This window comes from Chiloscyllium punctatum, chromosome 24 (assembly GCF_047496795.1).
Source record: "Chiloscyllium punctatum isolate Juve2018m chromosome 24, sChiPun1.3, whole genome shotgun sequence".
Taxonomy (NCBI): Eukaryota; Metazoa; Chordata; class Chondrichthyes; order Orectolobiformes; family Hemiscylliidae; genus Chiloscyllium; species Chiloscyllium punctatum.
Genome location: NC_092762.1, coordinates 41721111 through 41734269, shown reverse-complemented (window position 1 = coordinate 41734269; position 13159 = coordinate 41721111). Strand labels below are relative to the sequence as shown.

The following is a 13159-nucleotide window of genomic DNA, read 5'->3' as shown; positions in this document are numbered from 1 at the left end:
CTAATACAAAAACAATTATATATTTCCTCCACAACGTTTCCATTCTTGTTGACTCAGCTCGTGGCTAAAACAATTACACACTGGTGTGAGCTCATTTACTTTGTAAAATGGAATTGCAGAAGTAACATTATTTCCCCCACATCCCACAACTTTTTTTCCATTTCAGATGTATCTCACCTTAAAGGCCGAGGGACCTGGTGCCTTAGTCAGCCTGTATTGGCTGCACTGCCTCACAATCAGCACACAGGTCAAGAGACAGTGTCACAGGTGAGTGATCACACCAGCACAGGGCACACGATAGCTCAGGGAGCCCACGAATTCCCAGCAACACTCAAATCACACTCAAAACATTCTCTCTGCTTCACTCTCCACAGATGCTGCCAGACCTGCTGAGACTCTCCAACAGATTCAGTATTTGTTCCACGTTTTCAGAATTACAGTAATTTACTGTAATATTTACAGGAGAATTCAGACACCCCACTCGCACACTGTCCCCCAACCAACTCCCCACCCCCTCACACACTGTATCCCATCCAACTCCCCACCCTCACACACACACACTGTCCCCCAACCAACTCCCCACCCCCTCACACACTGTATCCCATCCAACTCCACAACCCTCACACACACACTGTACCCCAACCAACTCCCCACCCCCTCACACACTGTACCCCATCCAACTCCCCACCCCCTCACATACTGTATCCCATCCAACTCCCCACCCTCACACACACACACTGTCCCCCAACCAACTCCCCACCCCCTCACACACTGTATCCCATCCAACTCCACAACCCTCACACACACACTGTACCCCAACCAACTCCCCACCCCCTCACACACTGTACCCCAACCAACTCCCCACCCCCTCACACACTGTATCCCAACCAACTCCCCACCCCCTCACACACTGTACCCCAACCAACTCCCCACACCCTCACACATTACCCCATCCAACTCCCCACCCCCTCACATACTGTATCCCATCCAACTCCCCACCCCCTCACACACTGTATCCCATCCAACTCCCCACCCCCTCACACACATTACCCCATCCAACTCCCCACCCTCACACACACTGTACCCCACCCAACTCCCCACCCCCTCACACACATTACCCCATCCAACTCCCCACCCCCACACGCACTGTATCCCATCCAACTCCCCACCCCCTCACATACTGTATCCCATCCAACTCCCCACCCTCACACACACACTGTACCCCACCCAACTCCTCACCCCCTCACACACATTACCCCATCCAACTCCCCACCCTCACACACACACTGTACCCCACCCAACTCCCCACCCCCTCACACACATTACCCCATCCAACTCCCCACCCTCACACACACACTGTACCCCATCCAACTCCCCAACCCCTCACACACTGTACCCCATCCAACTCCCCAACCCCTCACACACTGTACCCCATCCAACTCCCCAACCCCTCACTCACTGTGCCTCACCCAACTCCCCAACCCCTCACACAATGCCCCCCATCCAACTCCCCACACCCACACACACTGTACCCCATCCAACTCCCCACCCTCACACTGTACCCCACCTAACTCCCCACACCCACACACACTGTACCCCATCCAACGCCCACCCCCTCACACAATTTACCCCATCCATCTCCCCACTACCTCACATAATGTACCCCAACTCCCCACCCCCTCACTCACTATACCCATCCAACTCCCCACCCTCACACAACGTGCCCCATTCATCTCCCCAACCCCCCACAAAATGTACCCCATCCATCTGCCCAGCCCCTCACATAATGTACCCCATTCAACTCCCCACCCCCCACACACTGTACCCCATCCATGTCCCCATCCCCCCACACACTGTACCCCATCTATGTCCCCATCCCCTCACACACTGTACCCCATCCAACTCCCCACCCCCTCACACACTGTACCCCATCCCACTCCCCAACCCTCACACACACACACACTGTACCCCATCCAACTCCCCACCCCCTCACACACTGTACCCCAAACACCTCCCCATCCCCTCACACACTCAACCCCATCCAACTGCCCACCTTGTCACACACTGAACCCCATCCAACTACCATACCCCTCACACTCTATACCCCATCCAACTCTCCACCCCCTTACACACTGTTCTGATCCAACTCCCCACCCCATCGCACACTGTGCCCCACCTAACTCCCCACACCCTCACACACTGTACCCCATCCAACTGCCCACACCCTCACACACTGTACCCCATCCAACTGCCCACACCCACACACACTGTACCCTATCCAACGCCCACCCACTCACAAAATTTACCCCATTCATCTCCCCACCCCCTCACACAATGTACCCCATCCATCTCCCCAACCCCTCAAACACTGAACCCCATCCAACTCCCCACCCTCACACACACATTGTACCCCATCCAACTCCCCACCCCCTCACATGCACTGTACCCCATCCAACACCCCACCCCCTCACACACTGTACCCCATCCAACTCCCCACCCTCTCACACACTGTACCCCATCCACTCCCCACCCTCACACACACAGTAGCCCACCCAAATCCCCACCCCCACACAATTACCCCATCCAACTCCCCACTCCCTCACATACCGTACCCTATCCCACTCCCCAACTCTCGCACACACAAACTATACCCCATCCAACTCCCCACCCCCTCACACACTGTACCCCATCTAACTCCCCACCCCCTCACACACTGTACCCCATCTAACTCCCCACCCCCTTACACACTGTACCCCATCCATCTCCCCACCCCCTTACACACTGTACCCCATCCATCTCCCCAACCCTCACACACTGTGCCCCATCCAAATCCCTTACCCCCTCACACACTGTACCCCATCCAAATCCCTTACCCCCTCACACACTGTGCCCCATCCAAATCCCTTACCCCCTCACACACTGTGCCCCATCCAAATCCCTTACCCCCTCACACACTGTGCCCCATCCAAATCCCTTACCCCCTCACACACTGTGCCCCATCCAAATCCCTTACCCCCTCACACACTGTGCCCCATCCAAATCCCTTACCCCCTCACACACTGTGCCCCATCCAAATCCCTTACCCCCTCACACACTGTGCCCCATCCAAATCCCTTACCCCCTCACACACTGTGCCCCATCCAAATCCCTTACCCCCTCACACACTGTGCCCCATCCAAATCCCTTACCCCCTCACACACTGTGCCCCATCCAAATCCCTTACCCCCTCACACGCTGTACCCCATCCAAATCCCTTACCCCCTCACACACTGTGCCCCATCCAAATCCCTTACCCCCTCACACGCTGTACCCCATCCAACTCCCCAACCCCTCACACGCTGTACCCCATCCAACTCCCCACCCCATCACACACTGTACCCCATCCAACTCCCCACCCTCACACACACTGTACCCTGTCCAACTCCCCACTCCCTCACATACTGTACCCCATCCCACTCCCCACCCCCTCAACACACACACACTGTACCCCATCCCACTCCCCACCCCCTCAACACACACACACTGAACCCCATCCAACTCCCCACCCCCTCAACACACACACACTGTACCCCATCCAACTCCCCACCCCCTCAACACACACTATACCCCATCCAACTCCCCAACCCCTCACACACTATACCCCATCCAACTCCCCAACCCCTCACACACTATACCCCATCCAACTCCCCAACCCCTCACACGCTGTACCCCATCCAACTCCCCACCCCATCACACACTATACCCCATCCAACTCCCCAACCCCTCACACACTATACCCCATCCAACTCCCCAACCCCTCACACACTATACCCCATCCAACTCCCCAACCCCTCACACGCTGTACCCCATCCAACTCCCCACCCCCTCCAACACTGTACCCCATTCAACTCCCCACTCCCTCACACACTATACCCCATCCAACTACCCACCCCCTCACACACTGTACCCCAACCAACTTCCCATCCCCTCACATATTGTTCCCCATCCAACCCCCCACCACATCACACACTGTACCCAATCCAACACCCCACCCCTCTCACTCTGTACCCCATCCAACTCCCCACCCTCACACACACACTGGTCTGATCCAACACCCCACCCCCTCACACACTGTACCCAATCTAACTCCCCATACCCACACACACTGTACCCCATCCAACACCCACCCCAACACACACTGTGTCCCATCCATTTCCCCACCCTGTAACACAATGTACCCGATCCATCTCCCCACCCCCTCACACACTGTACCCCATTCAACTACTCACCCCCTCACACATTGTACCCCATCCATCTCCCCACCCCCTCACACACATTACCTATCCAACTCCCCACCCTCTCACGCACTGCACCCCATCCCTCTCCCCACCCCCTCACACACTGTACCCCATCCCTCTCCCCACCCCCTCACACACTGTACCCCATCCCTCTCCCCACCCCCTCACACACTGTACCCCATCCATCTCCCCACCCCCTCACACACTGTACCCCATCCAACTCCCCGCCCCCTCACACACTGTACCCCATCCCTCTCCCCACCCCCTCACACACTGTACCCCATCCCTCTCCCCACCCCCTCAACACACACACACTGAATCCCATCCAACTCCCCACCCTAACACACACTATACCCCATCCAACTCCCCACCCCCTCCAACACTCTACCCCATCCAACTCCCCACCCCAACACACACTGTACCCCATCCAACTCCCCACCCCATTGCACTCTGTACCCCATCCAACTTGCTTACCCCCTCACACACTGCACCCCATCCATTTCCCAATCCCCTGACACGTTGAACCCCATTCAACTACTCACCCCCTCACACACTGTACCCCATCCAACTACCCACCCCCTCACACACTGTACCCCATCCAAATCCCTTACCCCCTCACACACTGTACCCCATCCAAATCCCTTACCCCCTCACACACTGTACCCCAACCAACTCCCAAAGACCACACACACACTGTACACCACCCAACCTCCCACCCCCTCACACACTGTACCCCATCCAACTCCCCACCCTCACACACACACAGTACCCCATCCAACTCCCCTCCCCCTCACATACACACTGTCCTACATCCAATTCCCCACCCCCTCAGGTACACACTGTACCCCATCCAACTCCCCACCCCCTCACACACTGTCCCCCATCCAAATCCCCACCCGCTCAAACTCTGTACCCCATCCAACTCCCCATCCCCTCACACAAACATTGTACCCCATCTAACTGCCAACCCCATCACACACTGTACCCCATCCAACTCCCCACCCCATTGCACTCTGTACCCCATCCAACTTGCTTACCCCCTCACACACTGCACCCCATCCATTTCCCAATCCCCTGACACGTTGAACCCCATTCAACTACCCACCCCCTCACACACTGTACCCCATCCAAATCCCTTACCCCCTCACACACTGTACCCCATCCAAATCCCTTACCCCCTCACACACTGTACCCCAACCAACTCCCAAAGACCACACACACACTGTACACCACCCAACCTCCCACCCCCTCACACACTGTACCCCATCCAACTCCCCACCCTCACACACACACAGTACCCCATCCAACTCCCCTCCCCCTCACATACACACTGTCCTACATCCAACTCCCCACCCCCTCAGGTACACACTGTACCCCATCCAACTCCCCACCCCCTCACACACTGTCCCCCATCCAAATCCCCACCCGCTCAAACTCTGTACCCCATCCAACTCCCCATCCCCTCACACAAACATTGTACCCCATCTAACTGCCAACCCCATCACACACTGTACCCCATCCAACTCCCCACCCCATTGCACTCTGTACCCCATCCAACTTGCTTACCCCCTCACACACTGTACCCCATCCAACTCCCCACCCCCTCACACACTGTACCCCATCCAACTCCCCACCCCATTGCACTCTGTACCCCATCCAACTTGCTTACCCCCTCACACACTGTACCCCATCCAACTCCCCACCCCCTCACACACTGTACCCCATCCAACTCCCCACCCCCCTCATACGCACACACTGTACCCCATCCAACTCCCCATCCTCACACACTGTACCCCATCCAACTCCCCACCCCCCTCACACACTGTACTCCATCCAGTTTCCCACCCCCTCTCACACTGTACCCCATCCAACTTCCCACCCTGTCTTTTGCACTATGTTCATGTCTGGGTGCCACTGTTAAAATCCACTGTTTAAGTTCAGCCTCTGTGGTGCTGTTAGATGTACATTGTCTGAAATGTTGAATTATTTAGTCTGTGTGATTAGCCTGTCCCTGGATTAATCTTGTCTTGGGTGTATTTATCTGTGTCTATATCTTGGTGCTTTATTGTGTGAACTAATTTCTCTTCTTCCGTTCCCTCACTGAATCTCTCAGTCGTTGCTTCTTCCCCTCCTGTCATGTGGAACGGATTAATCCATCTTGACCAGGCCATTCGGCCCCTTGAGACCGATCCAGCAACCTGCTTCTCTTTCTGTCAGTGCCAGTTTTAAATGATAACCTTCAGGAATATGTTTTTAACCAGATCCTGCTATTCATACCCCAGTCTGGGTAACGACAGCAGTTTCATAGAAACAGAGAATGGAAGAGCAGATGTAGGTTGTTCAGCCCTTTGAGCCATTCGATAAGATCATGGCTGATCATCCTACTCAGGCCCCTGTTCCCAATTTCTCCTGTACCTTTTTGTCTCTCTTGCCTTAAGAATTATATCCAACTCCTTTTTTTAAAACATTCAATGTTTTGGCCTCATCTGCTTTCAGTGGTGGAGGATTCCACAGGTTTCTCACTGTCTGGGTGAAGCTGTTTCTCCTCGTCTCATAGCTCCTTGAAAGTGGAGTCGCAGGTAGATAGGATCGTGAAGAAGGCGTTTGGTATGGTTTCCTTTATTGGTCAGAGTATTGAGTACAGGAGTTGGGAGGTCATGTTGTGTCTGTACAGGACATTGGTTAGGCCACTGTTGGAATATTGTGTGCAATTCTAGTCTCCTTCCTATCGGAAGGATGTTGTGAAACTTGAAAGGGTTCAGAAAAGATTTACAAGGATGTTGCCAGGGTTGGAGGATTTGAGCTACAGGGAGAGGCTGAACAGGCTGGGGCTGTTTTCCCTGGAGCGTCGGAGGCTGAGGGGTGACCTTATCGAGGTTTACAAAATTATGAGGGGCATGGATAGGGTAAATAGGCAAAGTCCTTTCCCTGGGGTGGGGGAGTCCAGAACTAGAGGGCATAGGTTTAGGGTGAGAGGGGAAAGATATAAAAGAGACCTAAGGGGCAACTTTTTCACACAGAGGGTGGTACGTGTATGGAATGAGCTGCCAGGGGATGTAGTGGAGGCTGGTACAATTGCAGCATTTAAGAGGCATCTGGATGGGTATATGAATAGGAAGGGTTTGGAGGGATATGGGCCGGGTGCTGGCAGGTGGGACTAGATTGGGTTGGGATATCCGGTCAGCATGGACGGGTTGGACCGAAGGATCTGTTTCCATGCTGTACATCTCTATGACTCTGTGACTCAGACCCAAATGTCCCACCCGTTACATTTAGACTGTGAGTCCTCGTTCTAGACTCCCCAGTCTTTGGGAACATCCTGTCCACATTTATTCTATATTGTCCTGTTAGAGTTTGAAAGGTTTCTATTAGCTCCCCACTCATTCTCCTGATTTCTAGTGAACCCAATCTTAACTGACTCCAGCCAGTCCTGCCATCCCAGGAATCAGTCTGGGAAGCCTTCAATTCCCTGGCTTCATCGCTAGGACATCCTTCCTGTGATATGGACCAAAACTATGCACAATGCTCCAGGTGTGGTCTCACCAAGGCCCTGTATAATTGCAGCAAGACATCCCTGCACCTGAATCCTCTCGCTATGAAGGCCAGCACACCATTGGCCATCTTTACCACCTGCTGTCCCAGAGGGACATTACCCTCCTTTCCAAATGAGTTGTTAAGACCATTGGCAAGGATATCATTAGACTTTTACAGGTGCCAGTCCGAATTCAAATGCATCTACCGTGTCGGGATTCAAACCCACATCCCTACCTCAGGCTTTATATGAATCCGAGAATCACAGCGTCCCTACAGGTGTGGAACTGCCCACTGAGTCCACACTGACCCTCCAAAAAGCAACTGACCCAGGCCCACCCAATCCCTGGAACCCTACATTCCTCATGGCTAATCCGCCTAGCCTGCACACCTTTGGAATGTGGGACGAAACCGGAGCACCTGGAGGAAACCCAACAGAGACAGGGAGAACGTGCAAACTCCACACGGACAAGGGTGGGGGTCAAGGGTGCCATGAGATAGCTGTGCTGACCACTGAACCTCCATACTGCCCATAGTCTGGTGATAATACCATGAGGCCATTGCCTGCCCTTATGTTGCCTGGGTTAGAATAATGGCTGCCCGTCAACAGTACTTCATTGTCTGGGACGCACTTTAAGATGTTCTATGGTCACTACAGGTTCTATACAAATGCAAGATGTTCTTCTCAGTGGTAAAGATACTGGCAGTGTTGGGAGGTTGTTGATACAGAGTTGTTGCATGACACCTTATCCACTTTGTACAGGGACAGACTGTACAGGAGAAAGAGACGTTTCCCCCAAATAAACACTGGCTCATTCACTGGTTACTGACTGCATCCCCTGTCCTTGATGAGATCGTGCATGCCCTCCCTCCCCTGAGGATCAGACATATCCACCTCCACCAGACCCTGACCCCAGCTCCGCCCAGCTTCTGCTGGAACACTCGGCCTTACCTTTGTTCCCTGCAGGTAGTTACTCCGCGACCTGTTCAGAGCTGCATTCACACGCACACCTGGAACTGTGCGGGACTTGAATCCCAGACCCTCTGGCCCAGAGGCGAGGACACTGCCCCTGCACCTTTTTTTTTTGATTAGATTAGATTACTTACAATGTGGAAACAGGCCCTTCGGCCCAACAAGTCCACACCGCCCCGCCGAAGCGCAACCCACCCATACCCTTACATCTACCCCTTACCTAACACTACGGGCAATTTAGCATGGCCAATTCACCTGACCTGCACATCTTTGGAGTGTGGGAGGAAACCGGAGCACCCGGAGGAAACCCACGCAGACACGGGGAGAATGTGCAAACTCCACACAGTCAGTCGCCTGAGGCGGGAATTGAACCCGGGTCTCTGGCGCTGTGAGGCAGCAGTGCTAACCACTGTGCCACCGTGCCACCCTCAAGTGGTATTTATTGCTTGTGTGTAAAATGGAGATTCCTGGCTGGCCTTCAATCTTCACCCTCAATAAAAAAACTCAGTAAAGACTTTACATCCTTGTTGTAACTGTCAAATTACCCTGGCTCCCCACATGACTAGCTTCTCAAGTTTAACATCCTCCTTCTTGTTCTCAGACTCCCTGTAGACTCAGAGTTCCCCACCTCTGTCATTCCCTCAAGCTGCACAACTGATCTCTTTTGCATGCCTGATGTTGACCACTCTATCAGCATTCCGAAAAGACCACTCCCTCCATGACTCCCTCGTCAGGTCCACACCCCCCCACCAACCCAACCTCCACCTCCAGTACCTTCCCCTGCAACCGCAAGAAATGCAAAACTTGCGCCCACACCTCCCCCCTCACTTCCCTCCAAGGCCCCAAGGGATCCTTCCATATCCATCACAAATTCACCTGCACCTCCACACACATCATTTACTGCATCCGCTGCACCCGATGTGGCCTCCTCTATATTGGGGAGACAGGCCGCCTACTTGCGGAACGTTTCAGAGAACACCATGGGACACCCAGACAAACCAACCCAACCACCCCATAGCCCAACACTTCAACTCCCCCTCCCACTCCACCAAGGACATGCAGGTCCTTGGACTCCTCCATCGTCAGACCATAGCAACACGACGGTTGGAGGAAGAGCACCTCATCTTCCGCCTAGGAACCCTCCAACCACAAGGGATGAACTCAGATTTCTCCAGTTTCCTCATTTCCCCTCCCCCCCCACCTTGTCTCAGTCCCAACCTTCGAACTCAGCACCGCCTTCCTAACCTGCAATCTTCTTCCTGACCTCTCCGCCCCCACCCCCACTCCGGCCTATCACCCTCACCTTGACCTCCTTCCACCTATCGCATTTCCAATGCCCCTCCCCCAAGTCCCTCCTCCCTACCTTTTATCTTAGCCTGCTGGACACACTTTCCTCATTCCTGAAGAAGGGCTGATGCCCGAAATGTCGATTCTCCTGATCCTTGGATGCTGCCTGACCTGCTGCGCTTTTCCAGCAACACATTTTCAGCTCTGATCTCCAGCATCTGCAGTCCTCACTTTCTCCTCGTTGATCACTCTAGCACTGGTGACCATCCCCATTGGTGGCTGCCTGGAGATGAAGGCCTGAACTGTCGCCCTGTAACCTGTTGACTAACAACATGCCTTACAATATACCTCCCTGACCAAGTTGCTGCTCATCTATCCTAATAATGTCTTTTATATTCAAGTGCCAAGTACCTTCCTTCAAAGTACTTTACTACGTGAAAGGTGCCAGCTAAATGCAGATGTTGCCCAAGTTGTTGCAGTGCATTTCCTGCCTCCGCAGGGCTGTGATAAGGCAGGGTTAGATGGAAGAGAATTCTTACAGCAAACCCCTAACCTATTGAGGGAACCTGTATCCGTTATCCAATCAGGCTCAGACTTCTGATTCTTTTAGTGTGAGGAAATATTAAATTTCATAGGGTCGGCTAATTAGTAAAGTTAGATCACATGGAATTCAGGGTGAGCTTGTCAATTCAATACAAAAGTTGGAGGCAGAGGGTGGTGATGGAGGATCGTTTCTCAGGCAGAGGGCCTGTTTCACAAGGGCCCACTTTTATATCAATGACTTGGGTGAGAGTGTAGAAATCATCTTGGCGGGAGTGAGGGCTGCAGATGTTGGAGTTCAGAGTCTAGATCAGAGTGGTGCTGGAAAAGCACAGCAGGTCAGGCAGCATCCGAGGAGCAGGAAAACTCGACATTTCAGGCAAAAGCCCTTCATTCCCATTCCTGATGAAGGACCCCAGCCCCAAATGTCGGTTTTTCCAGCTCCTCGGATGCTGCCTGACCTGCTGTGCTTTTCCAGCACCACTCTGATCTTGACTGAGAATGTAGAAAGCTTGGTTCGTAACTTTGTGGGCGACACTAAAATTCGTGATGTCGTGGACAGTGAACAATCTGAGATTACAAGGAGATGTTGATCAATTGGGTCAATGGGCTGAGGGGTGGCCGATGGAGCTTAATTTGGATAAATGCGAGGTATTACATCTTAGTAAAACAAACAGGGGCAGGACTTACACAATTAACAGTAAAGCCTTGGGTAGTGCTGCAGAACAGAGAGACCAAGAGGTTCAGGTACATAATCCTTTGAGGTTTGTGTCACAGGTAGATGGGGTGGTTAAGAAGGAGTTTAGCACGCTGGCCTTCATTACTCAGTCCTTTGAGTACAGATGTTGGGACGTCATGTTGAGGTTATACAGGACATTGGTGAGGCTACTTCTGGAATATTGAATGCCACAAATCACTTAATAACCTTAATAATGTTGCAAATACATTTGGATAAGTACATGAATAGGAAATGTTTGGAAAGACATGGGCAAGCTGGAGACAGGTGGGGCTAGTCAATTTGGGTTTCTGGACGATTTGGACCGAGGGGTCTGGTTCTGTGCTCTATGACTCCCATCAGAAATCAAGGCAGGCCACTCAGCCCCTCAAGTATATTCTGCCATTCAAAAAGGCCATTCTGGATCTGATTCATGCACTAGGATGCCCAGATCCCTCTGCACCTCCGAGCTTGACAGTTTCTCTCTGTTTGAATGACATGCTTCTTCTTTGTTCTTCCTGCTGTGTAACAAGATCAGGGTGTCCTTCTCCGCACTGTCAGTTAGAAACCCTGGAAAATCTCATCCATCCCCCTATCACCCGCTGATCGACTCGTCGAAGTATAAAGTCCGTTGTTTGGCCCTGATGCTGAGGTTCCGTTGATTATTTTTTTCAGATACAAGCACCAATGACTGTACAGAGAACAGTTTGGAAGTTTCTAAAATCCTCCTTCTGTTTCTTTCAGGAGCCTGCATTTTTGAGAACCCAGAGGGATGTTTCCAGTTTACTGACGACCTGTTTCCTGCACATACATGTTGACCCCTGGTATTACAGTCTCATGGGAAGCCATGAGAGAGTCACAGCTCAGGTAATGCTCACTTTAGGGTGTACCAATCACCCCAAGGCACGACCCTCCGCTCCCTAACACCAGAAGCAAGCACAGCATTTGACAGTGTACAGGATAACAACAACAGCTTCCTGAGCAGCAGTCCCAAGTCCACATTCACTCTCTCCTAGACTTTCCCACCCTGTCTCAGGGAGGGTATGGCCCAACCACCCCCCCCCCCTCCACTCCTCACTGACCCCCCCATCCCCCCACTGCCCCCCATCCTCACTGCGCCCTGCACCCCCATCCCCACTGCATCCCCCACCCCTCACTGCCCCTATCCTTACTGCACCCCCACCCCCCACTGCCCCCATCCCCACTGCCCCCCACCCCTCACTTCCCCCCCACCCCTCACTGCCCCCCAACTTCACTGCCCACACCCCTCACTGACCCTATCCTCACTGCCCCCCCACCCCTCACTGCCGCCCAACCTCACTGTCCCCATCCTCACTGTCCCCATCCTCACTGCCCCCATCCTCACTGCCCCCCCATCCCTCACTGCCTCCTATTCTCACTGCCCCCATCCTCACTGACCCCATCCCCACTGCATCCCCCACCCCCACTGCCCCCCTTCCTCACTGCCCCCGCCCCTCACTGACCCCCACCCGTCACTGCCCCCACCCCTCACTGCCCCCATCCTCACTGCTCCCCACCTCTCACTGCCCCGCCTCTCACTGCCCCCATCCTCACTGCCCCCCCAACCTCACTGTCCCCGCCTCTCACTGCCCCCATCCTCACTGCCCCCCCAACCTCACTGTCCCCACCTCTCACTGACCCCCACCCGTCACTGCCCCCACCCCTCACTGCCCCCATCCTCACTGCTCCCCACCTCTCACTGCCCCGCCTCTCACTGCCCCCATCCTCACTGCCCCCCCAACCTCACTGTCCCCACCTCTCACTGCCCCCATTCCTCACTGCTCCCCACCCCTCACTGCCCCGCCTCTCACTGCC

The 13159-nt window shown here is 53.8% G+C and overlaps 1 protein-coding gene across 2 annotated transcripts in view; it reads left to right on the top strand.

The window, feature by feature from the left end:
* LOC140494480 (disintegrin and metalloproteinase domain-containing protein 10) overlaps positions 1 to 13159 on the top strand; it is a 129546-nt gene that overhangs the window by 27009 nt on the left and 89378 nt on the right. For both annotated transcript variants that reach the window (XM_072593697.1, XM_072593696.1), the window contains exons 5-6: positions 167 to 267; positions 12068 to 12190. In XM_072593697.1, the coding sequence (XP_072449798.1) occupies positions 167 to 267; positions 12068 to 12190 (224 nt within the window). The remainder of the gene's footprint in view (positions 1 to 166; positions 268 to 12067; positions 12191 to 13159) is intronic.